The sequence below is a fragment of the Dermacentor albipictus genome, chromosome 2, assembly GCF_038994185.2.
Source record: "Dermacentor albipictus isolate Rhodes 1998 colony chromosome 2, USDA_Dalb.pri_finalv2, whole genome shotgun sequence".
NCBI classification, from domain to species: domain Eukaryota; kingdom Metazoa; phylum Arthropoda; class Arachnida; order Ixodida; family Ixodidae; genus Dermacentor; species Dermacentor albipictus.
This window is the reverse complement of record NC_091822.1, coordinates 160,133,950-160,158,960: the sequence shown is the minus strand read 5'-3', so window position 1 is coordinate 160,158,960 and position 25,011 is coordinate 160,133,950. Positions and strand designations below refer to the sequence as shown.

At 51.9% G+C, this 25,011-nt stretch overlaps 1 protein-coding gene across 3 annotated transcripts in view; it reads right to left on the bottom strand.

Annotated features, from left to right (window-relative positions):
* The window catches only part of LOC139056185 (EGFR adapter protein-like), a 259,948-nt gene that overhangs the window by 100,213 nt on the left and 134,724 nt on the right, over positions 1-25,011 (bottom strand). Inside the window, exon 5 of one of the 3 annotated variants that reach the window (XM_070534197.1) lies at positions 20,097-20,201. The exons of the other annotated variants lie outside the window; for them this stretch is intronic. Within the exon in view, the coding sequence (XP_070390298.1) occupies positions 20,097-20,201 (105 nt within the window). The remainder of the gene's footprint in view (positions 1-20,096; positions 20,202-25,011) is intronic. 3 annotated transcript variants of the gene reach the window in all.

Below are 25,011 nucleotides of genomic sequence, written 5' to 3'. Positions count from 1 at the left end.
CGTCAAGGCCCGCGACGTACGTATACGCGAGCCGATGCGTCGTCGTTCTAGTGCTGCCGTCGTACCGCGCTGTCGTGGTTGTCGTCTTGTCGGACACCGCTATTCTGAACCGGAGCTTCAATGTTTCCTCGAAGTTGGCTCCTAGATACCTTTCTTTTTCCCCTTTTCTTTATTTATCGCTTTGCAGGAACTGTGAGAGCGTGGTACACGTATACAGGCTTGTAGCGGCCTGTGCATGCATGCCAAGCACCTCCCACACGTTTCCGCACCGTACACTTATGGTCGTTATACGAACGTAGCTCTTGCATGGGTTACAGCAATGACTTCGCGCGCCGCGGGACGTCCGAGATTGTAACCGGCGCGGAATATATACGTACCAGAGAAAACAATTGTTTCACAAGTCCCGCGAGCGCGTCGTCGAGCAATATCGCAGATCGACATATGTATGTCACGGATCCATGCACTCGGCCCATACAAATAGCATTCTGTATAAAACAACAGGAAAGAGAACGTCGAGCGTGTTTTTAAAGGTCCCCCGAAGGTGTAAAGGCTCAACCAGACGTACGCGTTCCAATGCGCCCGCACGCGCCGCACCACGCCTGGACGCGTACGGCGTCAGGCGCGGAGGCTGTTTCGCGTGTCGGCGCGCGGCGGCGTGGAGACCCATATACAACCGCTAGGATTTTTGCGCCCGCGCCGGAAGCTGCCGCTCGCGTCAGTAGCATGACGCACCTCACATGACCAAGGCAAGCCAACGTCACTTCCGGAACGACTCTTCGCGCGACGTTAAGGCAAGCCCGGGCAAGCTGCTTTAGTACCTGGTGATGCTATGCCGATGCTGCTGCAGGTTTCGCCGGGCTCACAACACTCATATTAGGTCGCAGTTGAGCTGAATGACCCACAAGGAGTTGTAAAATATGTTTCTGAAATATAAAAACAAATTTTAAGCTAAAATTATTGTGTTTTCCTGCAATATGTAACACATTGCTTAACGTGGCCGTTAAGCGAAGGCTAGATTGCCTTGAACATGGCAAGCTAGCAACACTGCGCCGCCGCCGCGCGGCAACTCGTACATCGTTTGGGTGCGCGCCCTCTTCCTCCGTCGGGCGCGACGCGACGTCGAGTCAGCGCGGCGCGTGCGGACGCATTGGAACGCGTACGTCTGGTTGAGCCTTAAGTGCCAAGCGCACACCGCCGCACGCGATGCGTGCTCTTATACCTGAACGCGGCACGCCGTACATAATTGCCTGCTACGCAACCTGCACGATGTGAACGCTATATATGTACGACAGAAACGGACAATGCGTGCCCTCTGCGTCGAGACGGCGTCGAACAAAGCGCGTGTCCGAAGAGGGCGCCGGCCTGCGCGCTCGCGGGCTACACACAGTCGCGTCGCCGCCGCGCCACAAATTTTAGGAACCACGGTGGCGGCGTCGCAATTAGGCGCGCATTAACCGCGTTCAGACGCTCGCTCGCGCGTGCGTGCGCGCGGCGCGAGGATGACTCCGGGATACGCAGCGGGAACAGGCAGGGCCACGAAGCGTCCCGGGCCGTCGGAGCAGCACGACGAACCGCAGGCAAAACAAACAAACAAACAAACAAACAAACAAACAAAAAAGCGCCACGCACAGAGGGCGGCAAATCGCGTTACGCGCTAGCACAGAGCTCGCGGGACGGCGGCGGCGAAGAAGCCCAGCCTGCCGCCCGGCGAAGAAGGACGGAAATCGCCACGACTCACGGACGAAGCAACAACAGATCGGCACGACTATCTACTACTGCACGGACGCGTGTGGCCTGGCGAGACTAATGCGCAAGCCGTCCATTAGGAGGAGGGGAACGAACTAGCGCTGGGGTGAGGGAGGAGAAGAGAGAAGACGTAGCTTTGTCTCCTGGGAATGCGCTTCTGACTCGGCCGGCCAGAAGAAAAGTCGGAGAGAGAAAGAAGAGAACAATTAGGGGACATGAGATGGAAGTTCTAATCGAGATGAACAGGGCAGCAGAGAGGACGTCCGTAGTTCACGACGCCGACGGAGCGTCCAGTAGTATATGAAACTGCGCGGAACACTTTCGTGCTCGGCTGCGGCGTTCGATTGTCGCGAGGAGGTTCCTCCTTGGCTTGTCGGCTGCGATGGCCGCACTGAGAGACTTGCAAGAACGTTCGTCGCACGCGGACTACAAAAGCGCTCGCATAGTTTAAGATTTAACTCCCTTCACCCCAGCAGGGGATTAAAGTTAACCAACATCCCTCGACTAAGACGCCATCTCTTATTCTCTTATTCCAAGTGCTCATTTACGAAGCTAAACCCCGATGAGTGAATCAATCGTTCCATGTATAGGCGCACTGCGCGCATGCTAAGGACGTGGCTGTTGTTGCGAAGGTGTGATCTGAAACGATGTCCTCCAATTATACCCGCTGCGTTGACTATGTCTATGTGGTTGTGCCTCCCCATATTGCTGAGCGCGAGGTCGCAGGCTCGGTTCCCGGCCGCAGGCGGGGGGGGGGGGGGTTGCACTTTCCCAAGAGGGTGGATAGGGAGCTTAAATACAAGCGCTGTTGTAAAGCAATAATTGCATGTAGATGCGACAACTCAGGAGACATCGAACGCTTTCTGTGGTCGTGCGCAAAATTCCAAGATGAAAGGGACACTCCCCTGGAACATCCGAAACGGAAAGACCTTCCGCATGCATGCCTGCAACAACATGCGTTCTCCGAAGTACCAGTTATAGGCCGCAAGGAATTGCACGTTTCTTATCGCATTCTTAATAGAGACTGTTATGATGGACATGCGGTGGAACCCTACAGTGATTCTATAAGAGAAGCTCGGGCGGAGCAATTGGCGGCCTTGGTCGCCAGGCTAAACCCGCCTGTTGCTACGACCCACCATCACCACCACAATACTTGCATGTAGTTTCCCTAGAGGGGCGTAGACAAAAAGGCGCTCGTGTACAGTTAAGATGCAGGTCAGGTTAAAGAACACCGGGTGGTCAAAATTGACCTGCCTTATATCTGCCTACTCTATCGAATCGTCCTTTCTGTAGCCCAGTGTGTGCAGGTTCGGGACGTGAAACGTCATTAACAATTATTTATAAGTGGTAGACCCGCGGTCGCAGCAGCGAAATGAGCAACGATATGCAGTTCAGTCATTGCTGTGGCTATAGTGATCCGACACTATACATGTGTCGCTGCAAAGACGACAGAAAAAAGAAGAACAGTGGCTATTTAACAGTAAATGCGAGAGAAATGCGTTAGCATCACGTCGCGGCTCTTTGACGTTCCGGATTATTGACTTAATCCGCGTTCACCGCATCGCAAAGTGTCGTTCAGGAGCTCGCTCGACACACGTCTTGCCTCTTCGAGGAGAGCAGTGAAACTGGCGGCGGTCCCGATATATACAGAACGCATACACGCTCTTATAAGCTCTCCCATCCCCTCCCTACCTGTACCACGTGACCGGCTTCCAACACTTCACACGCAAACACGCACTTTTTGGAACTTTGACACTCCCAATGCTAACGCATTGGAAACGAAAGGAGGCCAGCGCCGAAGAAAAAAAAGCGGCGGGTCGCCGTAACTGCCCCGAAGCGGCGCGGGGCCAGCGCCGAAGAAAAAAAAAAAAAAAAGCGGCGGGTCGCCGTAACTGCCCCGAAGCACCGGGGTTTCCACCAAAGGCACCCCGAAAAAAACACACTTCGACAAATTCCCGCTGGCGCCAGTGCCGGGGACGGCTGCCCTACTACACCACTATAGTGCGCTCGCGACTGGATTTCCCAGGCCTTTCAAACTCCGCAATGCTGCAGCCTCGAGCGCACGAAATGGAACGGAGGGTCTTCCCGACCACGTACTACATATAGTCACTCGAAAAGCCTCCCAACCCCCTCCCCTCAACTTGGGGGCGTCGTCGTCACTTTTCACCCAATTTCCAGACCGCACGCTGTCCCGACCCACGCGATTCGAATGGATGGACGGGGGGGGGGGGGGGGGGGGGCTCCCGCCGACGCCGAAGTCCAATTTGCATGGCCTCGACAAAAGGAGGAGGAATTCCCCAGGGCGCCCCGGCGACAAAAGAAAACCGATACCCCCTTCTTTCTTCTTTTCTCTCCGACTAGCCCCCTCCCCGCGCCTTCTCCCTTTCTATGCGTGGGTGCGGCAATAGCGGTGGCCACTACAACGGCGACCACGCGGCGGTGGTCGGCCCATGTACGCGCATATTAAAGCTATACATTACGGCCAGCGCACGTGGGACGGACAGGAGCCGTACGAAGGCGCCGCCGGAGCGGACTGCTATATCTGGGAAAAAGAAGCGGCGAAGGCGGTGGAAGAGGAGAGCGGGGGAAGGCGTCGAGCTATATAGCACGAGGTCGCCCGCAAGTAGTTTAGGCGCCTTGATCCGCGACCCAAACCTAAAGTTGTCCAAAAACTGATACAGCATAATGAAAGCGGGTTATAGAAGTGCATGCAAATCAAAAGTATATATATAGACAAAATCACAATGAGAACGGGGATATTGGGGGAGGGGGGAGGAGATAAAAGAACAATGTTAATGAGAAATATTCGGCAACATGCGCGAAACGATGACGTGATGCAGAGCTGTGGACCCTGCGAGCATGAGCAATAGATAGACGACAGATTAATGTCTGCAGGTACACGTAATGCGACACACCGTGTTGCAGTAAGACGTAGGGTTAGCGGGCACAGAAGAACGGCGGCAAACCGCAGTAGTGCCCCACGCAAGGCCGTATATTTTCGACACTTTTGTTTGTCTCTAATCACAATCTTATAAGTGGCCTTTTCAATATTTCCGGAAATTATTCTCATGCATGTGCTGCACAATGCGCGTTTCCTTCATTCGAAAAGGTAAAAGAAATATCGCAAAAGAAAAAGCAATTCTGCTGAGCGCTTTCACCATACTTCAAAGCAAGCAACCAACTAACTTGCGCCATATTGCCGCCAAAGTAGACTCCGCAATGACTCCGTATATTTAGACGCCCCAATTAGACTCCGTACCCTGGAATGCTACAGCTCTTATGACACTCTGCGGTGTTGGATCGATTGGGAAGGACAGCAGCCCTTCATTCCCACCGCCCTCTACTCCTACGCTGACGCTCGCACTGCTACCAACGCACATACGACGAATCGGCTAAATATGCATAGCCACATATATACTATCGCTACAGATATGCTCGCCAACGTCACTGTTCCTGACGGAATCGGGCGACGACAGAACGACCGCTACCTAAATATCCTAACCCCAAAACATGTATGCATGCAAGCACATCATTCATTTAGTAAATCGATGAGCTTTCAAGAAACGTAAATCTATTAGCTTACGCAGGCAATGATCATCGATGGTTTTCGCAGACTTCTTTTTTCTTTTTCGCTATCTTCATCGTTACTATTCGGCCTCCCCTTCGGATGGTATGTATCAGCACCACTAATAGAATGTTGCCAGTTGGCATTCATTATCTTGTTCGTCCTCTGCACTGTTTAGTAAGCGTGTCTGTCTGTCTATCTCGAGCGCGTGACGTTATGTTTCGGAGCAAATCCCTGCGCAGGTGCACACAGCCGGAGTCGGCCCATATGTGCTCATGAAATGACTGCACAAATCTGTAACGAACGTTCCAAGTCATCAGTCGTCGCTAATGGCTCTAGGCGAACCTCTAATGAACACGCAGAGGGATTTGTTTTCACTAATGACCCTTAAATATGCCCGAAGGAAACAGGAGAGATAGCGAAGCTCTTCATTGAAAGGAAAATATTTTTTTTTGCCGGTGTCCACGTGACCACTCACGCGCTCATCCGCGTTGCCAGGGGGAAAGTAGTCAATTCAATTCAATTCAAAATAAGTTTATTCAAACGACTAACAAGAAGTACATGTGAATCATCTGGGCCCTTAGCCTTCTCGGCTAGACTTGGGCCCATGCAGGAAGTGCGTAAAAATAATTATAGCGAGACAACTCAATATTTTACGCAGGATTCATGTAACAGCAGTTATGCGACAGTTATACACAAATGAAGGTAGTCGATAAATTACAGAGAATATATATTGAAAAAGGAAAGAAAGAAAAAAAGAAGCTTGTTATATAACAAAAGTATTCGCGTAAAGATACTAATATTTAGAGGCGATACGATGGTGAACAATCCAGCCTTCTTACACGACGAATCCAAATCTGGCTACTATACGCGATGGTTTACCGTAGATTTAGCCCGCGCGATCGGTTTAAGAATGGTAAGTGAATAACGGATTCAAAGGGCTGCCACTTTTCTTAAGGGCAGGGCACACGACCTAAGGTACCACGCGACGTCAACGAAACGTGACAAATCACGCCTGTCCGTGGCTCGAAATTAAATAGTTCGTCGTACAGTACGCGTTTCGATACGAGTCAATATTCCGACAAGGGGAACTGTCGAAACACAACTACTTGTCGATTAGCACTTGCGTACCTGTACTAGATACCGTTTTACTTAACTCACGTGTATATGCTAGTCGCATATATAAACGAGGGATAATCTAAGCCTGTAACTTCAGACGAGAATTTTAATATTTAACTATTTCGTGGACCACTTTAACCTGTTCTTTCTCTATATTTTTTTCTTCTACCTATTTATTTGTATATTTGTTTGCTTATTTATCGTCTTCTTGAAAGGCAGCTAAGAGAGGAAAATCCCTGTAATCTGGAAGCAGGATTCTGCAGGCGTGTTATTAATTAGAAAAGTCCCGTTATCAGAACGTTGTCTCCAGCCATTAATGAAACATCCCCTGTTCGACCGCTGTTTATTATCTCAAGCCTCCATTTGCCTATTAGCTTCTGTCTTGCCAAACATTCAAGCAATCTACGAAGCGTTTAATTTTGTTTTTTATTGCGGGCCACTTCCTTTTAAAAGAAGCTGTGAAAGCTTGTTCTCCCACCACATTCCTTTCTTTTTCTTTTTAGAGATAGGCGACGTGGCCAGGCGGACATTTAAAGCGAAAAATAACTTGACGCTCATTTCCTTAATCAACGAAAGCTTTCTAACTAAATTTTTAATTACTCACTTCAGGGCACCATGTTACACTCGCGAAATTAAAGCCGAGGAAAACTGAAGTATGTCTGCATAGCTGAAATTGTAAGAACTGGCACCCCTTTCGAGATACGCGATCTGAACGTGGAGCACATCGTTTCGATGTATACATTCGATACATGCTATATGTGATATATTTCGATGTATCAGTTCCTCATATTAGCATACATCTGGCAATGATCTTTCTCTATCGCTCTCTCTCTCTCTCTCTGCATCGCTATCCGTGAGAAAGAAACAAGGAGGAGGTGACGATGACCATTGCGAACGCGATGATGATGATGATGTAAGACTGGCACCCCTTTCGAGATACGCGATCTGAACGTGGAGCACATCGTTTCGATGTATACATTCGATACATGCTATATGTGATATATTTCGATGTATCAGTTCCTCATATTAGCGTACATCTGGCAATGATCTTTCTCTATCGCTCTCTCTCTCTGTGCATCGCTATCTGTGAGAAAGAAACAAGGAGGAGGTGACGATGACCATAGCGAACACGATGATGATGATGATGAACATGATTATCATGATGATGATGATGATCATGACGAACACGACGACGACGACGATGTATGCGAACGATGCCTCCAAAGATGGCAGAAGTGGTCCTCCACAAACGGCTGTCTATCTATCAACGCGCGAAGTAAAAAAAAAAAGAAAAAGAAACAACACGAAAGAAGCCCGAGAGCACCTCCGGGAGCTGCAGTGTGCGTGTGCGAATGTACACACACAGCAGCGCTACAGTGCACGCGGGTGCAGTCGCCGTGGCGCACGCGTCTATATATACATAGCAGATCCGGCAACGATATGGTTGTTCCGTGGAACGACGACGACGGCGTAATGAGCGGCGCTCGCTTCGTCGCTGCTCCGAGAGAGATCGCGAGGAGCCGTAATTAAACTGCTAAGTGGGGGGGCCAACACGCAGCTGGTCGCGTTCCCGGAGCTCGCGCCCAAATTATGGAACGCCTCGCGCGCCTCGCAACGCCGGTCTCGTCGTCGTCGTCGTCCCTGCACGCTCAGCGCATGCCGACCGGTACAGACCCTTTCCATGCTACAAACAGAGTTCCCAGAAGACTTCCGGTTAAGCCCTCAGTAGCGGCATGTGTTACAATAGCCTATAAACTTATAGGACCCTCCAGCTGGCACCAGTTTTGCTGCAGAGTTGGAACGTTTGACAGGTGAACTGTAGTGTTAAGTGCAACAAAAAAAGCCCCCACATGAGCTTGATGATCAGCGCATGTTCCTTATATCTGAAAACACCAAGAATATGTGCCTGGAGTATACTATGCGACAAAATACTTCTTTTTTCTTGGCTAACTGGATTGTCGAAGTTGGCTGACTGGAAGTTCCCTGGGGTCATGAACGCACTGCTGCCACATCGCGGATGCAAAAGGTCTTCGCAGTTGGGAGTGAAAAGCCGGTGGCGTCGGTCGAGAAACGGCGCGCGAGGGCCCGTGTAATATCGAGAATATATTTGACCACCTGGGGTTCTTTAACGTGCACCTAAACCTAAGTACACGGGTGTTTTCGCATTTCGCCCCCATCGAAATGCGGCCGCCGCGGCCGGGATTCGATCCCGCGACCTCGTGCTGTTGTGCCATTACCACAAGCCCGGATCCCGAATCTGCAAGATGCAGAATCTATCCTGCGAGCGCCATAATTCTCCCTTCACAAGTCAAGATGCTGCGCCTTCGTGCGGGAGAAGCCTCGGCGGAGCAGCGTGTTTTGACGTGCCCGCGTGTGCCCGACGGCCCGGCGCCGCACCTCCCTTGCCTGGAGGTCACCGCGCGCGCGAACTTTGAACCGAGTGGCCAGCGCGGTCGCTGGTTGGACCCCTCGGACGACCGTCGTGTGCTGACTTTGTATTGGGCCGGTTGAGTGACAATGGGCCTCGGGGATTATAAAAGCAGTGACAAGCCGCCTGAAAAACAGGATCCGCTGACCCCACCTGGAGAGAGGGTCGCTCCCGACTGGGGTGAGATGTGTCACGCGTTTTCGCCGGACGCCGTCGTGCGAGAACAGTCGCGTTTGTGTGAGCTCTCGGCCCCAGTGCCGATCCGTTCATGTCCTGTATGATAACCTGTATATAATGTATAAAGTCCCTTTTGTTATTCTCATCGACGCCAGGCTCGGAGTCTTCGCTACCAACGCTCTGTCACGAAACGGGTGACGAGCGCTACGGGACCACAAAGCCGTTATCGTGGTGCAGCGGTGCAAGTTCGTAACACTGGTGGCACCGGTTGGGAAGTTCGTAACACTGGATGGCAGCTACGGGATTGACCGGCATCAGCTACCTCGGCGCGGTGAGTGCCTGAAGTTTACCTCAAACACCAGACTTTCTCTAACACAGGTTATAGTAGCTTAGGGAAGGATTTGGTGTTGCATTGTGATAACCTTGTGTGTTTCAAGCCTAGTAAGAGTGTTTTGAAAACCAGGGGATGCTGAGAGGGTAAACAGGGCAGTGTGTGAAATACTTGCATATGTCTTACTAGTAGTGTTATAGTAGCGTACGGCAGGTATTTTCAAAAAGGGTAAACAGCAGGAGGACAGTGTGAACGATGGAGAAGTACAAGGTGAAGGAACTTCTCGAAATTTGTGAGGAGTTGGGCATTGAGTTGGGCTCAACCAAAAGAAAGAATGCGATCCTTGAGGTCATGAGGACCGGGGACGTAACGGCTGAGGAAGCCGCTGAGGCCTGGGCGGGTATCAATGAACGTCGGGAAAGGGAGGAACGTTGCGAGCAGGAAAGGAAGGAAAATGAACGACGGGAAAAGGAGGAAAGGAGAGAAAAGGAACATCGGGAGTTGCAGGCAGAGAGGGAGCGACGTGAGCACGAGCTTAAAATGAAAGAGTTGGAGACCCGAAATAGCTCGCCAGCGCCTAGTCTCACTTCTAACGTTCCAAGAATACGCGATCAACTTCCACCCTTTGTCGTCGGAGAGGATATGGCCAAATACCTCGTGAAATTTGAGCACGTGTGCGAACGGAATAGCATTGAGCGATCCCTTTGGGCACAGAATCTGTTAGCGTTGCTTCCTGGGGAGGCATCAGACGTAATAACTTGCTTATCGAAAGAGGCGTTTGAGAGCTACAGTGATGTGAAGGAAGCGCTACTGCGGAAGTACAAATTGTCGCCCGAAGCTTTCCGGCAGAGGTTCCGGTACGCAAAAAAGGGTAAGGAGTCGAATGTTGACTTCGCGTTTCGTCTAAAAGCCGACTTGGTGGAATGGCTGAAGGGCGAAGAGGTTTACGACGACCGCGACAAAATTGTCGAATGCATCGCGTTGGAGCAGTTCTACCGTTGCATTGATGAGGATGTCCGGCTCTGGCTGCAAGATAGGCTAAAGGAGGTTAAGCTAAACAAGGCAGCAGAGTTAGCGGAAGAGTATTACACCCGCCGCAGCTTGCACAGCAAGGCAGTGCGCATAGAGAAAGCAGATAGAAGAGATGGGTTTTACGGGAAGCCCGACGAACGGAAGGAAATCACGCGTCGCGAGTTTCGGGACGACGAGTCCCTTCCCAAAGAAACTGTAAGGGATGGACAGAATGCATCTCAGAATGATGACGATGGTCCGAAACAGCGAAACGAAATGACGCGTTCTTTTGAAAAACGGAAACCGTTAACCTGCTACAATTGCAAAAAGCAAGGGCACATCGCTGCAAGCTGCCCAGAGAGAATTGCTTTTGCAACGATACAGGAAACTCACAAGAACATACGTCTATTGGAGCCCTATGTGCAGGAAATTAAGGTAAACGGCAAGAATTGCCGAGCACTGCGGGACTCTGCAGCAACTATGGACGTTGTTCACCCGTCTTTCGTCTCCTCGAGTGATTTTACGGGAGAGTGCGTTAGGATACGGCAAGTGGCCGAGAAGGAGAGTGTCTGTTTACCGATCGCAACGGTTATCATTGAAGGAGAGTTTGGGAAACTTAACACCGAAGCCGCTGTGTCAGCCGCCCTCCCGGAGCAATTTTCCTACCTCTTCTCAAATAGCTCGGAGCAGCTGCTGAGGGATCAGGGCAAATCATTCTTTGCCGACGTGGCGTACATGGCCCCCACGCGATCCAAAGCGCGCCCGCTGTCGAGGGAACTTGACTTAGCGTCGGTGAGCGAACAGCGGTGCGGTACAGGGACCGATCAGGGTAACTTGAGTGGCGAGCAGTCACGGGAGAGGCAGAGCTCGGACGCTGGCCTAGACGAGCGGGTCCTGGAAGTGAGTGGGAGTGACGCGTGCAGTGCTAGCCGCGATATAGACTCGACGCCGCAATCAGGCGACGCGGGCTCCACACTCGCTCCGGTTTCCGCCAGCTGGCAGGAGCAGGCTGCAGTTGAAAGGGAAACTCGGATTCGCGAACAACAGGAAGATTGTTCACTAGCCGATCTGAGGAAGAGCGTCAAACGGGGAGTGAAAGAAAAGGGGGTTTCATTTGGCAAGGAATCTGGCTTATTGTACCGCCGCTACACGGATAAGCAGGGTCGCAAATATAAGCAGCTTCGGATTCCGCGAAAATATCGCCGGGAAAAATGAATGACCTCATTTGCTTCCTCAGAAGTATGTTTTCGGTCCAAGCGATTTCAAGGGGACCATTCTATTTGTCATTATTATTGATGATTAATAATTGTTTCTAGTTTGTTATGTTGATGATTTGAAAACTGATTGTTTGAGCCTTGTGTGCTAGATCGTACACCTGCCTCTTGTTGCAGCGGGAGCAAAAGGGGATAGCGATTAATTAGGTTGATTTGAATTATGGCTTTGTCTGGTGTTTGACGGGAGACAGAGGGCACTTGTTCGTGTTGGGTGTTGCCTTTTGCCGGTCGGTTTTGCAAGCTGCAGAACGACCAAGCGGGACCAGTGGCGAGAAGCAAGGTCTTAGGAACGACCCGCGCGGAGCTGGTCAAGGTGCCTTGGCGACGACGTGGTGAGCAGAGCTCCTGTCCTGGCGAGTCGGACCTGGGCACGTGAGGTTACCTGGCGTCCCGACACTGGACGTGAACTTGGACGAGCCTGACGAACGTGCGCGCCTGGCATCCGAGCCACGTGGAGGCAGCTCGTCTTCCCGGCGCCTTATCTGAGGGCGGGGATGCTGTTGTGCCATTACCACAAGCCCGGATCCCGAATCTGCAAGATGCAGAATCTATCCTGCGAGCGCCATAATTCTCCCTTCACAAGTCAAGATGCTGCGCCTTCGTGCGGGAGAAGCCTCGGCGGAGCAGCGTGTTTTGACGTGCCCGCGTGTGCCCGACGGCCCGGCGCCGCACCTCCCTTGCCTGGAGGTCACCGCGCGCGCGAACTTTGAACCGAGTGGCCAGCGCGGTCGCTGGTTGGACCCCTCGGACGACCGTCGTGTGCTGACTTTGTATTGGGCCGGTTGAGTGACAATGGGCCTCGGGGATTATAAAAGCAGTGACAAGCCGCCTGAAAAACAGGATCCGCTGACCCCACCTGGAGAGAGGGTCGCTCCCGACTGGGGTGAGATGTGTCACGCGTTTTCGCCGGACGCCGTCGTGCGAGAACAGTCGCGTTTGTGTGAGCTCTCGGCCCCAGTGCCGATCCGTTCATGTCCTGTATGATAACCTGTATATAATGTATAAAGTCCCTTTTGTTATTCTCATCGACGCCAGGCTCGGAGTCTTCGCTACCAACGCTCTGTCACGAAACGGGTGACGAGCGCTACGGGACCACAAAGCCGTTATCGTGGTGCAGCGGTGCAAGTTCGTAACACTGGTGGCACCGGTTGGGAAGTTCGTAACAGTGCTCAGCAGCCCAACACCATAGCCAGTGAGCAACCACGGCGGGTTATCGAGAATATAGACGGGTGGTTCGCGAGGCACGAACTGACGTGGCTATAAGCGCGCGCGAAAAAAAAAAAAAGTCCCCATCCTTGGGGCACTACTAAAAGGGGCACGTTTAGAGACAACTTAGACTGATAAAGTACTATGTCGAAGCAATATTTTCGTTAATTTCGCGGCAAGAGGTTGATTAGTAGAAATTAAAAAAAAAAAGATGAAGCTCGGAATTCAATATTCCTTTTTCTTTCTTTAATTTAAACGCGTAACTGTCCGCCTCTTCGAGCAGGCCAGCTCATGGCCTAGAATTGTGCTATCTGCCACAGGCAATCTTTCTTTTAATTTGAAAGTGTTTGCTGAGACGCCCTGCAGTATACGGTTTCGTAGCACGGCCTTGCCGAGACTGCTAGGCATCCCCTTACCGGACGCCCATAGGCCGTAAAACAACGCACCCGCCTTAAAATCATATCGCGTGTTTGACTCCCTGCCCAAGCGTGATGATCGGTCACCACTTTAAATGGCCGCCCGTAGAGATACGGCCTAAACTTTGTAGTAGCCCAAATAACCGCAAGGCACTCCTTCTCTGTGGTGGAATAATTTTGGTCAAGCATCAATGATCCCCGACGGTATATACGGTTTCGTTGCAGCCCCTTGCCGGGAATGCAAGGCATCCCCTTATACCGGACGCCTATAGGCCATAAAACAACGACTCTACTTTAAAAGCATACCACGTGCTTGACCCCCTGGTCAAGGATCAATGCATCAATGCACCCTATAGGCATGCACCCGCAGTGGGCGTGTCCGCGCTCTCACCTTCGGCCTGTCCATGAACCCGGAGGGGGGAGGCTCGTCGTCGCTCCGCGAGGAGATGCTCGAACGAGACGAGGCCGACCGCCACAGTCCCGGAAGTAGGCACACCACGCATCCGCCCGCGCTCGGCATGGCTCGCTGACGAAGTACGGCAAACTACACGAAGCAACCACGGGGCGGCAACGAAAGGATCACTGGTATCACGCGCGTGTGTGACCGACCTTGGCGAACGAAACAATGTCAACCGGGGGTCAGACGCAGGTGAAGCTTCGCGCCAATTCTCCCACCGGGGCGAACGAAGTGGTCGTCGACTGCTTATTGGCTCGCGTGTATACCGTACGTAGGCCTACCGCGTCGTCGAAACTAAAGCAGCTGCGGTGGAGCTCAATCACACACGTAAATGCACACCATCCATCGGTCGAAAGGCTACAGCAGGCCGCTTCTCCGAGTAGCTCTCGAATGAGGCGGTATCTGCAGACGGTGAGGACGCTTGAATCCGGAAACGGCCCTAGCGCGGTCGTTAGGATAGGAAGCTGGCCGGAAGAACTTGTCTGCTAAGTTTGTGCGAGGCGATGCAAAAGGGTTCCGGTACACACACCTGCACCCGACAAACGCAATAGCGAGAGTATAGGCACCTTCCCGGCTTTGCTGCCGTCAAACGCGGTTCTCATCGAGGCTGGCACGAGACGCACCTGCTCGTTCTAGCGCAGAGGGAGAGCGTCTTTTCGTCAATCTTCTTCCCCTCGGGTGGACTCCCAGGTGTATATGCGTTTCGGCCGGGGCTTTGCCGTTTCCAAAAATGGCCAGCCACTTTTTTCTTGCTCCCGAAGAAGGCGAGGGATACGGACCGGCACTTCCTCTCGGCACAGGAGGATTGTAATCAAGCACAAATAAAGAAAAGGTAACTCAATAAGACGGAGCGGCACGTCGTTGCTCCATCGCAGCGATCGGGCGAAGTGAAGGACGGCGCCAGCGCGTCAACTTGCTCCGTCAATCCGTAAAGCAGCAGGGTCAGCGCGCTGAGCCGTCAGACGCAATCACTGAGGGCGAAAGAATACGGTCACCGCTAGTGGGGAAACGTACGCACACATTGTAGTGGCAAAAACATAAAAGGAAACAAAGAAAACGAACAAGTCCAGGACCTTCTTGATCACCCTCGGTGGTACAAGTTTCTTGTGCGCTGCGCTACGCAGACTGAGCAACAGCTACGGCCCCTTCTCGCACTGCGGTTAGCGGTTCTGGATGTGACCCCTTTACGAGGAGCAGGTCGCCGGTTGTATAGTAGCAGTTTTTGTCTGCCGTTTGCTGCTGCTGCTACGGCGTGCACGACTCCGTCGAACGGGGCATTCCCTCTTGCCTTCGCAGGTGATGCAGTAAGTGGCCACGCGCTTTTTTGACGGCACTGTGGCTTTTAGAGGAAAGTCCCGGTTGGTCACGATGGTGCTTCGACGACGACAAACGCGCCGACGTGCTGCTTCGCCCTGCGTTTAGCCGCAGACGTATCCGAATGGCTTTTCGGCCGCACGACCAAGTTTGTAGCGCAGCTGGCAGTCAGAGGAGATCGTCGACGTTGCGATTCTTCAGTCAGAACAAATTTTCGCGGCGGAGACTTTCCCGGTACGAAACTGCGGCCACACGTCGACAAAGGCACGCCGATGGTTTCAGTCGTCCTCTTGTACGCGTCCGTGCTCGAAGTAACGAAGCATCCGCTTAGACGAAACACAATCCAACAGCGGCGGCACAACGGCGCAGCGGCGAGGAAGACACTGGGCTCCCAGGACAGGGCAAAGGACCAGCAGAGGACAGGACGAAACGCGTTGGCGGCGCGCAGCAGTCGGTCCGGTCTCGTACGGGACGTCCCGCGAAGATCGCTCGGCGTCGGCTGGAGGAGAGGCGAGTATCAAGCGGCCACAGCCGGCGACGCCGCTGCATTCCGACCGACCGAAGGAGCGAAGCGCGGCAGTCGGGACCGGGCCGTCTCTGGAACTCCAGCTATGCGGACCAGAGGGCGAGGAATGGATGGAGGGTGGAGGGGCCGGGGGGGGGGGGAGTACGCGTTGGTGTGGAGGGACGTAGGAGGCCAAATAGCTCGCTGCTCTTCTTGCTGTTGTTGTTTGGTGCGAGCGAGCGAGCGGCGAAGAGGATGTTTCTCCTCGCACTTCCGGAGAGGAGAGAGAAGGACTGTTTCGTGTGCAAAGAAGGGTGCACCACCAGCAGCGAGGGAGACGGGAGGAGAACGAACCAGACGCGGCGGGGGAAGCGGCGGCGAGGTAGAGGAGGGCGGCGAAGAAGGCGCAACAGAGACGCTGCCGTGGTAGCGGCTTGGATAACTCGGCGGGGCGCCCCAACAACAGGAGCACGCACGCACGCACACCGCCAGGTTATGGCGTTTGAGGATGAGGGAGAAGACGACGTGCCCCTCTCTCTTTCCTCTCTTCATCATCTCCTTGTTCTTCCTCCTCCTCTCGACTGCTCGTATTTGCAGCCGTTGCGGATGGTTGGAGCCCAGAACGGCCCGGGTGAGAGGGCGAAGCAGCCGCCGCGCTGTACCACACGGCTGTACTATGCACTGGCGTGCACGAACGCCACACGTGTGCGCACGTACGCGGTCCCCCCAGCACGTCGTCGTCGTCACCGGCGGGAGACTGGATGGATGGATGGATGGATGATTGTGGCTCAACCCTTTGAATCGGGCGGCGGCGACGCGCGCCACCTAGCCTTCAATGGTTCTATATGCATGCATACCTATGTATTTACTCCTTTACTTTTGCGTTGATATTGTCCACCAATCAGATAGCCTCCGTTTAGTTATTTCTACCTGTTCAAAGTCTATTCTACTTTCACTGTCTTTAAAACCCAAGGCTTTGAATAGTTCCCCGTTAGATTCAACTGCAGGGTGAAGTTGCCGCATAACCTCTACGCCACCGTGCGAGCGAAGGCGACGGTGAAATGCTTGGACTCGGCTGTGCGGTCAGCGCGCTCCTCCTTTTGTTCGCGGCTGTTAGCCTTTCGTGGCTTGACGCGCGCGGAGCGATGCTCGGCCGCTGCAGCGTCGCGCGCGACGATGCGAGGCTGTGCGGCGTGGCGCCATCGTTTAATGAGCGCGGCGCGTTATCGTCTCGCCCCCCCCCCCCCCCCCCCGCACTCTGCGCAGCGGAGTCACGACGTGCGAGCAGTTCGTGCGCGAATGCGGGAATGCGCGCCGAGAAGAGATACACGTGGGAAGAGAGGAGCTACAAGGAGATTCCGCGGAACCGCGACATTGAGTGGAATTCCTCCCTCCCCCTTTCTTACCCCACTCCGACTCTTGCTCTTTTCTTTTGCTTTTGCTTTTTCGCCCAAGACGCAGTGCTTAGGACTCGTGAGATATCTATCCATTGTGGATGAGTCGTGCTCTGTTCGTGCGAAGCGCTATATATAAGGAACGCGTTCTCAGAGCCGGATGCTCGCAGTATGACTTTCACTGGCGAAAGATGCGTAACTCGGTCCCATGCAGTGCTTGTTTCGTTTCTGAAGTTCAGTGAACTTACACGCACGGCAGTGAGATTCCACGACAACAGACGCCGCGCCATAAACTTTTTTTTTTTCTCGGTACTACGGAGACCTCTCTCCGTGAAACCGTGGACTTTCGAGCGGGCACCGTGCAGTTCGATAACTGTACTAACGCAGCAATTATGACTTACCGAACGTCGTCCGTGTGAACTGAGGCTTCTACGAGCTCAGTCACGCCTCTTACGGGCAAGCTTACAATTTTTTGCTGGTCAGCGGAGCCATGCGCTCACAATGCACGCAACGCAGCTTTCTTTTCTCGCAGCTCGTATGCCACTCTGCGAGGGTTAGCCTGAAGCCAGAATGACTTCGCTGACATGTTGTAGGCCCTGCGCTGACGCCCGTAACTGCCCCTGTTCTATGGACAACGGCAATGATTCTGTACAATTCGTACAATTACGATATATATATATATATATATATATATATATATATATATATATATATATATATATATATATATATATATATATATATATATATATATATATATGTGTGTGTGTGTGTGTGTGTGTGTGTGTGTTTGTGTGTGTGTGTTTGTGTGTGTGTGCGTGTGTGTGTGTGTTTTAAGCTGTGAGCGAGGTCTAACGCTTCCTATAGAGGGAGGCGGGGGAGGTATGGCTCGTTCCACTCGTAGGTTAATCCATTCGCATATGCAAGAAGCATCCCAATTGCAACACCAACCTATCCCACCATCGCCAACAACAAATACCACCTCAAACCTCGCTACAAGAACAGGGAATAAAGCCCGCGGCGTTTAAAGCAAGCAAACAAAGACTCGCCGAGCGCAAAGGCTTTTTTCGTTACCAAGCCGTTTAGCAAAGGCGCGCGCGGAATGAAATCGAAAACGCCGGAAGGATATATCCACGTCACCCGAAGACAACTGGCAACGCATACAGTAAACGTACAATTGGGAGCACGTGTGGCCAACAAATCCCGCAGGATCCCGTGACAGAGAAAAAAAAAAAAAAGAACACCGAAAGAAGACCGATGGACGCGTGAAGAGGCGGTGACGGGCATCGATGGTCTCGGAAATGATTTAGTCGTTTTGACACCCGAAATCCTCAACACGCATCCCGGCCCGCTATATAGGTCCGTCTTGTCAACAGGGCACCTCTCAAGCGGCTTCTGGAATGCGAAAAGAAAGGACACACACCCACATAGAGAGAGAGAGAGAGAGAGAGAGAGAGGGTTCGCATTTTTCGTACGACTTCAAAAGACGAAAAACAACATAAAGAAGAAAACAAAACAATGACGACGACCACAACAACAACGGGTAGAACAAGAAAAACAAATCATGCCATATTTTACGGGGCAAAACGAAAAAAAAAAGAAACGTGTAAAAATTTTCTTACTCTATCTTCTTTTTTTTTTGGCTGGAGCCCCGATACACACTCGCATAGCCGTACGGCTCCCTTCCTTCGCAGTCGCTTCGGGCATCGGTAACTATTTCTCGGAAGCCACGCACGGCGAACGCCCACTCAGAAACAACTCGGGGCGGGGATGAAACGAAAAAGAGCGAATAAACAAACAAAGGAACGAAGTGAACGGAAGACCGAAGCAGCGGAGGAAGACCGGACAACAGTAAATTGAGATCCGTCCCGCGGAGAACCGCATTCCGAAGGACCGCCGCTCTACGGTGTGTACAACCTGTAATAGGTATGCGCCGACCCCCGCAAAGCCCGCGTTTCCCGAAAAAAAAAAGTGCGGAGACGATGCCACAGATAACGTCTCTGGGACCCGCAGCGGAGGTGTTACTGCGCGGAGACTGTACCAAACAGAAGACCCCGCAGATAAAGCAGAGAGAAAAAAAAAAAACGAAGTTAGTGGTTTGGAAAAAAGTTTACTTCAACAAGAGACGATACGAACGCTGAGTCACAATGGCGGCACAATTCCACCGGGACGATAACATGCACAAAGTACGAAGCACTGTATACACGGCAGGTTTCGAAAAAAGCGTTCCAGTCCGCACGCACTAACATATAGCCACACAGACCCACGGAAACGCGCAGATAAACTAGTCGTCACGTTACGCACAATGCTCATGTAGAGAAATGATAGCCATAAGCGAAATGGTCGGTGGATTGCTTCCAAACTAAGTTCTGCCTGCAACACTGCTTGGGAGCCATAACGAGGAGCCGCCTGACCTGCCCTAAGTAACGTCTTCTATTTCAAGCATCGTTTCCTTTAACGCTTGCGATAATTGTTCAGCTTAAGTAGAACTACTAACATGTTTAGTATCAAGCATGTTTCTTTTTACTTAATCATGACTGCGCTATTTTTGGAAACAACATATATGTAAAATAGTAGAATAATATTGTAAACTGCGGCGCCTTACGGCGCGTCACCAGCGGTCTATCCCCACGTCCGCTTCTTGACCGCAGCCTCATAAGGCAGGAGCGGCCTCCTGCAGCGACTCTGGACCGGCTGCTCATGGGCGGAAGGTGAAGGGGGTTATTCTTCAAGTGTCCCCCTAGTGGATACGTCCATTTCGTCTGCTGCTGAAGTTCTGATTGGCTGGGTTGGGACACGCGTCAGAAGGAGACGGGCGTGCCCCCAGTGAATCAGCACTTCAGCGGCAGACGAAATTTGGACACGTCCACAATGCCACAGTCAGTGGCATTGTCCTCTTGCGAGTCAAGGGTTGTGCATACATGTTTTTTTTTTTCGTTTGCGTATATGGCAATGCCTCCTGCTCGTGAGTTCATGTGCTGTTCACAAACAATCCCAGTGTACCCACTGACTTGAAATAATGCATCTTGGTTGAATTATTATTATTATTATTATTATTATTATTATTATTATTATTATTATTATTATTATTATTATTATTATTATTATTATTATTATTATTACTATGCGCCGAGTGCCTGAAGCCTGCTTCACCTCCGCCGCGGGTCGGCCTGGTATTGGACTATACATCCGGGATCGGCCCACATTCCTGCCCACGGACTCGGCAAATGTATTGGGGGATGCAGGTGTACAGTTTCGCTGCAAAGAAAGAAAGAAAGAAAGAAAGAAAGCTTGGCGACTGCGATGCATAGAGTCCTACCCAAAATGAAAACAGGAGAAATCAACATATAACGAAGATCCCGTTTTAACCTGTTTTTCAATAGCGTCACGGTGTTGCGAGTGGTTGTTTCAGCGCTGAAGCGTCGTGTACACTTTTGGAGGTGCCTCGGTGTTCGCATCAGTGGCGCAGCTGCAGGCGTTATAGAATTTCGGGGCCTGCTTTTCAGGCTCTGCCGCTGATTCGCGGAGTTCGTTTCTGCGTATACATTCGCGCAAACTTGCGTCTCGTTGTTCTCGACAGCGATTTACTAATTAATCACGCGTTGCGGCGAGCGTGCTGTCACCGCGGGCGCGGATCTCATGAACGGAAAGACTTAGAGGGATTCGGAGCCTCCACTTCTCTGAAGGCAGCAAACGAACGCCGATAACAGTTCGTGAAAAAGAAATTTAATTTGAGTGAGTATAGCAAGCCGCTATCGCCGCGTTCGATGACGAAAAAAAAAAAAAAAAAGGTATGCTCCCCAGAATACTCCCTAGGCTCGACGTTTATTTGCGGGTTTAACGAGCGTGCACCTGATAAGACAGGACGAAAAAAGGTAGACGCAGGAACCGTCTAACACCTTTCGTTAAGACTGCAAGTATGAACCAGCTAGCCCAGCAACACCTTTCTTTAAGGCCAAGATTTCTTTATTTCGTTTCACAAGGATGGCGGCTGGCTACTGTATAACACACTACTTGGTTCGATTTATGATTGATTATTTTCGTATTTTCGTTAATTTTCTTGTCATCACAACGGCACCCCATCCTTGGCCCATTTCATCCTATCCGTGGCCTCCGAGATCGCAGTGGCGAAACTACGTTGCGAAGGCCACGACCTCTCTCACGCAGCGGGTTTGTGCCACCACCACCATCACCATCATCACCACCACCATCATCATCATCATCATCATCATCATCATCATCATCATCATCATCATCATCACTGAACCTTCTCCGATTCCTTTCAGTCTTTCTTTTTTTTTTCTATATTGAGGTACGTCGGCGGCTCGGTTAATTGCCCACTACAATGGCACTGAAGTTGAGCAGCAGATTTAAGTCTAACGCAATCAGAAGGTTGTGTATCCGAATAATTTCGGGGGTCGCCACTCGTGGGAAGGTGATGGGCTGAGCCACTTCCACATGTTTGTGAAATTGCTCTGCGAATGGCAGCGAAAGTAAAACTCTTGCTTGGGCTAGTTGGTTCATGCTTGAATTAGTAAAGAGCAAGGCGCAATAGACCAGGACAGGGAAGGGAAGGGCAGTCAGCGCGCTGCTGTTTAATATCCCAGCGGTTCCAGCGCGAGCCACGGTAAATGGTGGTCGTGAAACGCGACACACACACACACACACACACACACACACACACACACACACACACACACACACACACACACACGCACACACACGCACACACACACACACACACACGCACACACACGCACACACACACGCACGCACGCACGCACACGCACACACACGCACACGCACGCACACGCACACACACGCACACGCACACACACAATAAAGATCAGCCGTCAAGAAGCGCGTGGATGCGCTGATTATTCGAAGCACGCACACGTCATTCGAGCAGTCGTGCGCCTGCAGTTCTTTGCCGGCGTAAAGATATGGAGAAGTGTCTTGCCCAGTAGCGGCGCACACTTCGGCGCCTTCTGACACACGCAGACGTCGCTTCACGGGGCGGCAAGCGCAAGTGAAAAGGCTATCCCTTCTTCAGTGGAGTTCCAACACACACACACGCGCACGCAATAAAAAGAAGAAACCATCGAACGCTCTTAAACGCACAACAAACAAATACGCAGAGCTAGCGCAACAATCCGAGCTTATACATCCCAAGGGTCGAGAAATCGCAGTCGGAACAACGCAGCTCGAACAAAGGGGGCAAGAACGGAACAAGAAAAACAAAAGAAGGAGAGAAACTGCAGGAGAGAGAGAGTCGGGCGATACAATCTCTCCGGGGCACCGTGAACAGGCCAGCGCAGCGGCCCGTATACACGTAACATAAACGCGCGGCCGCGAAAGGGAGACGTCATTGTGTACGCCCCAGGGGCACTTGGAGAGTCGGCGGAGCAGCAGCAGCAGCCCTACAGGGTGGACAGGAAGCTCCATTGTCGGCCGGGCGGCCGGCGCCAAACGAAGTCGGCTGCGACGACTGGCCGGTGTCCGCTATACGCGTATATTAAACGTATATACGAGTCCGGCTCGACGCGCCACACCGCTGCGAGGCCGTCGATATATCGTACGCCCGCCGAGGTCGAGGCGAAGTGGGTTCCTCGCTTGCTTTTCTTTCCTCGCGCCGACGATCTGGGAATTGCGCGTTGGCGCCCTATTGTCCGACGCACGTATACACGTATATGACTCGCCAATGTAAGCGGGGCTGCGAAAGGGGCACGTACGTCTGCTATTGTTTCGGTGAGCGTATATGGTCCGCTGCCATACGAGAGCTATCGCTGCTCTTCCTCTAGCGCATTCGAGAAACTACAGCACGCTGAGCAAGCGCAGTGTCGCCGTTAGTAAAACCTCGCTGCATACTCGAAGTATAACCGAGCGTCTCTGTAACCAAGGCCTCTACAACGAAATTACCTTTATAACGAAGGATGCCGCATGTCCCGGCCGAGTTCCTATCATTCGTATACGCACTGTGAACGCCTCTACAGCGAAGACCACTACGAAGAATTTGACTGTACAAGGAACGAGTATAGGCTTCCCCTACGGCAGATTTGTCGCTTTGCAGCGAACGCACGTAAGGGTGCTGGCGCTGCCCCCATGGGGCAGCCACTGAATCAAGGTTAGCGCTCTAGCTGGCCACGCGCTTGATGAACGTGCAGGTGACAGCGACTCTTTGATGGTCATGCTGCAGAGCTACAGGAATCGCTGAGGGAGGAGGAGGACAATGGTGCAGTACACGGGCGGATCTAGCCTTGCAAAAGGTGCCGGCAATTGCTCCGCCCGAGCGTCTCCTTTTACCGTGCAGAGATAAACAGATGAACGCGCAGTTCATCGCAGAAGACAGTTCACTCCGTATCCCATCGGGCTATCAACTACATTGCACTATTGGTAAAGTTAAGCAGTACTTGCTAGACTTCACTACTCGTTGAACAGGACAGTGTCGTTAAAAACACTTCAGGAGGTGGCGAAACATCTCTGTCCTGAAAGTCTAGCATCCTTGCGGGAAGATACGGTAGCGCATGCACATAGAGACTTTGTCTCAGTGCGTCAAGGAGAGTCTCGCGCTCTTCCACACATTGTGCGCGTTCTAGCAAGCAATTTGAAGTAGTAGCTAAGCGCAAATAAAACCACAAACACAAGGAAGACAGACAAGGACAAGCGCGACGACTGGCCGCGCTTGTCTGAGTTATGTCTGTCTTCCTTGTGTTTGTGGTTTTATTTGCGCTTAGGTATACTACTTCAAATATGGACGACCAACTAGCCCAACTGTCAACTCTTCTAGCAAGCAATGTTTTGTATCACCACGGGCGCGACAGAACGAACACGTTGGGGCGGGCGACAGTCTTATATATTGTCACGTGGTAGTGACGGTGAAGAAAGAAGCAGTACGGTGGAATACAAAACTAGCTTTTATTGGGCGAACCTGTGCCCACAAAACAGGCTACACTTATAGCACAACGAAAGCGGCGAACACAGTCGGCGATCGTCGAAAATCTGATCTGCGGGTCAAGCGGGTCGGCTTTTATAGAGCAGTCGTCGAATGTTCCAGACTAATCGTTCGGACCCGCGTGCCTTCCACAAAATTCTACACCATTCGCGTCAGGTGATGAAATCAGATAACATAAGTCTCGGCGACAACAGACAGCGGATGGAAGCATCGATAACTTTCCAGAAACTTCGTATACATGCAGGCGCGTCCCATGCTGTGCGATTACATTTGTTAGGCGGCCAAACGTGGTCGCCCGATAAAGATAAGTACACGTGTCAATATATATATATATATATCTTGTGTCACCACTTGTGTCACCTCTTGTGTCACAATTCACGAAATATTACTCATTTCGCATTGGAATGGCCGACAACGCTCTCTGCAATGCCTGTCTTTGCGAGAATACGCTAGAACACATTCAGTGCGACTGTCCTGAATATAATTTTCAGCGACAGCCCCTGGCATTCGTTCCAGCGCACCTGGACACTAGACCATTGTCACTCGAAACGATTTTCCCATGTTGCCGACACAAGACATCGCAGCTGAAGGCGACGAAGGGATTACTTCGGTTTTTGAAAGAGACGGGGTTGGACAAGCGGCTGTGACAGTGGTATCACGTACCACGCAAGAGTGATGGACTCTAACTGACGATGTGTGTGCTGTGCTATGTGGATTGCGCCACAAGTGGATTGGGTAAAAGTGCCGCTTTTCAGTGAACGCCTTTCACGCCGACGCTTTAGCGGCCTGCACCGTGAATGCACTGAGTATGTGCCGCTTTTTAATGAGCCTGTTGCCATCTGGGATCACCGATTGTGTGCCAGTGGGTGGGCGGCAAGCGAGGGAACGATTCTCAGCGTTCGCAGGCACCGGCGCGACACGCTTCTGGTCTCGGAGGCCATGTGCGGACTTCTCGGCAGTGCCACCAGAAACAAAGCGCGAGAGAGTGGCCTGGTTGCTGCATGACGCGTTTCTCAGCGTTCGCAAGCATCGGCGCGCCGTGGATTTCGGAGGCCACGTGGAGACTTCATGGCGGCGGCGCAGTATAGATGGCTTCGTGTGTTCTTCTGGAATCGC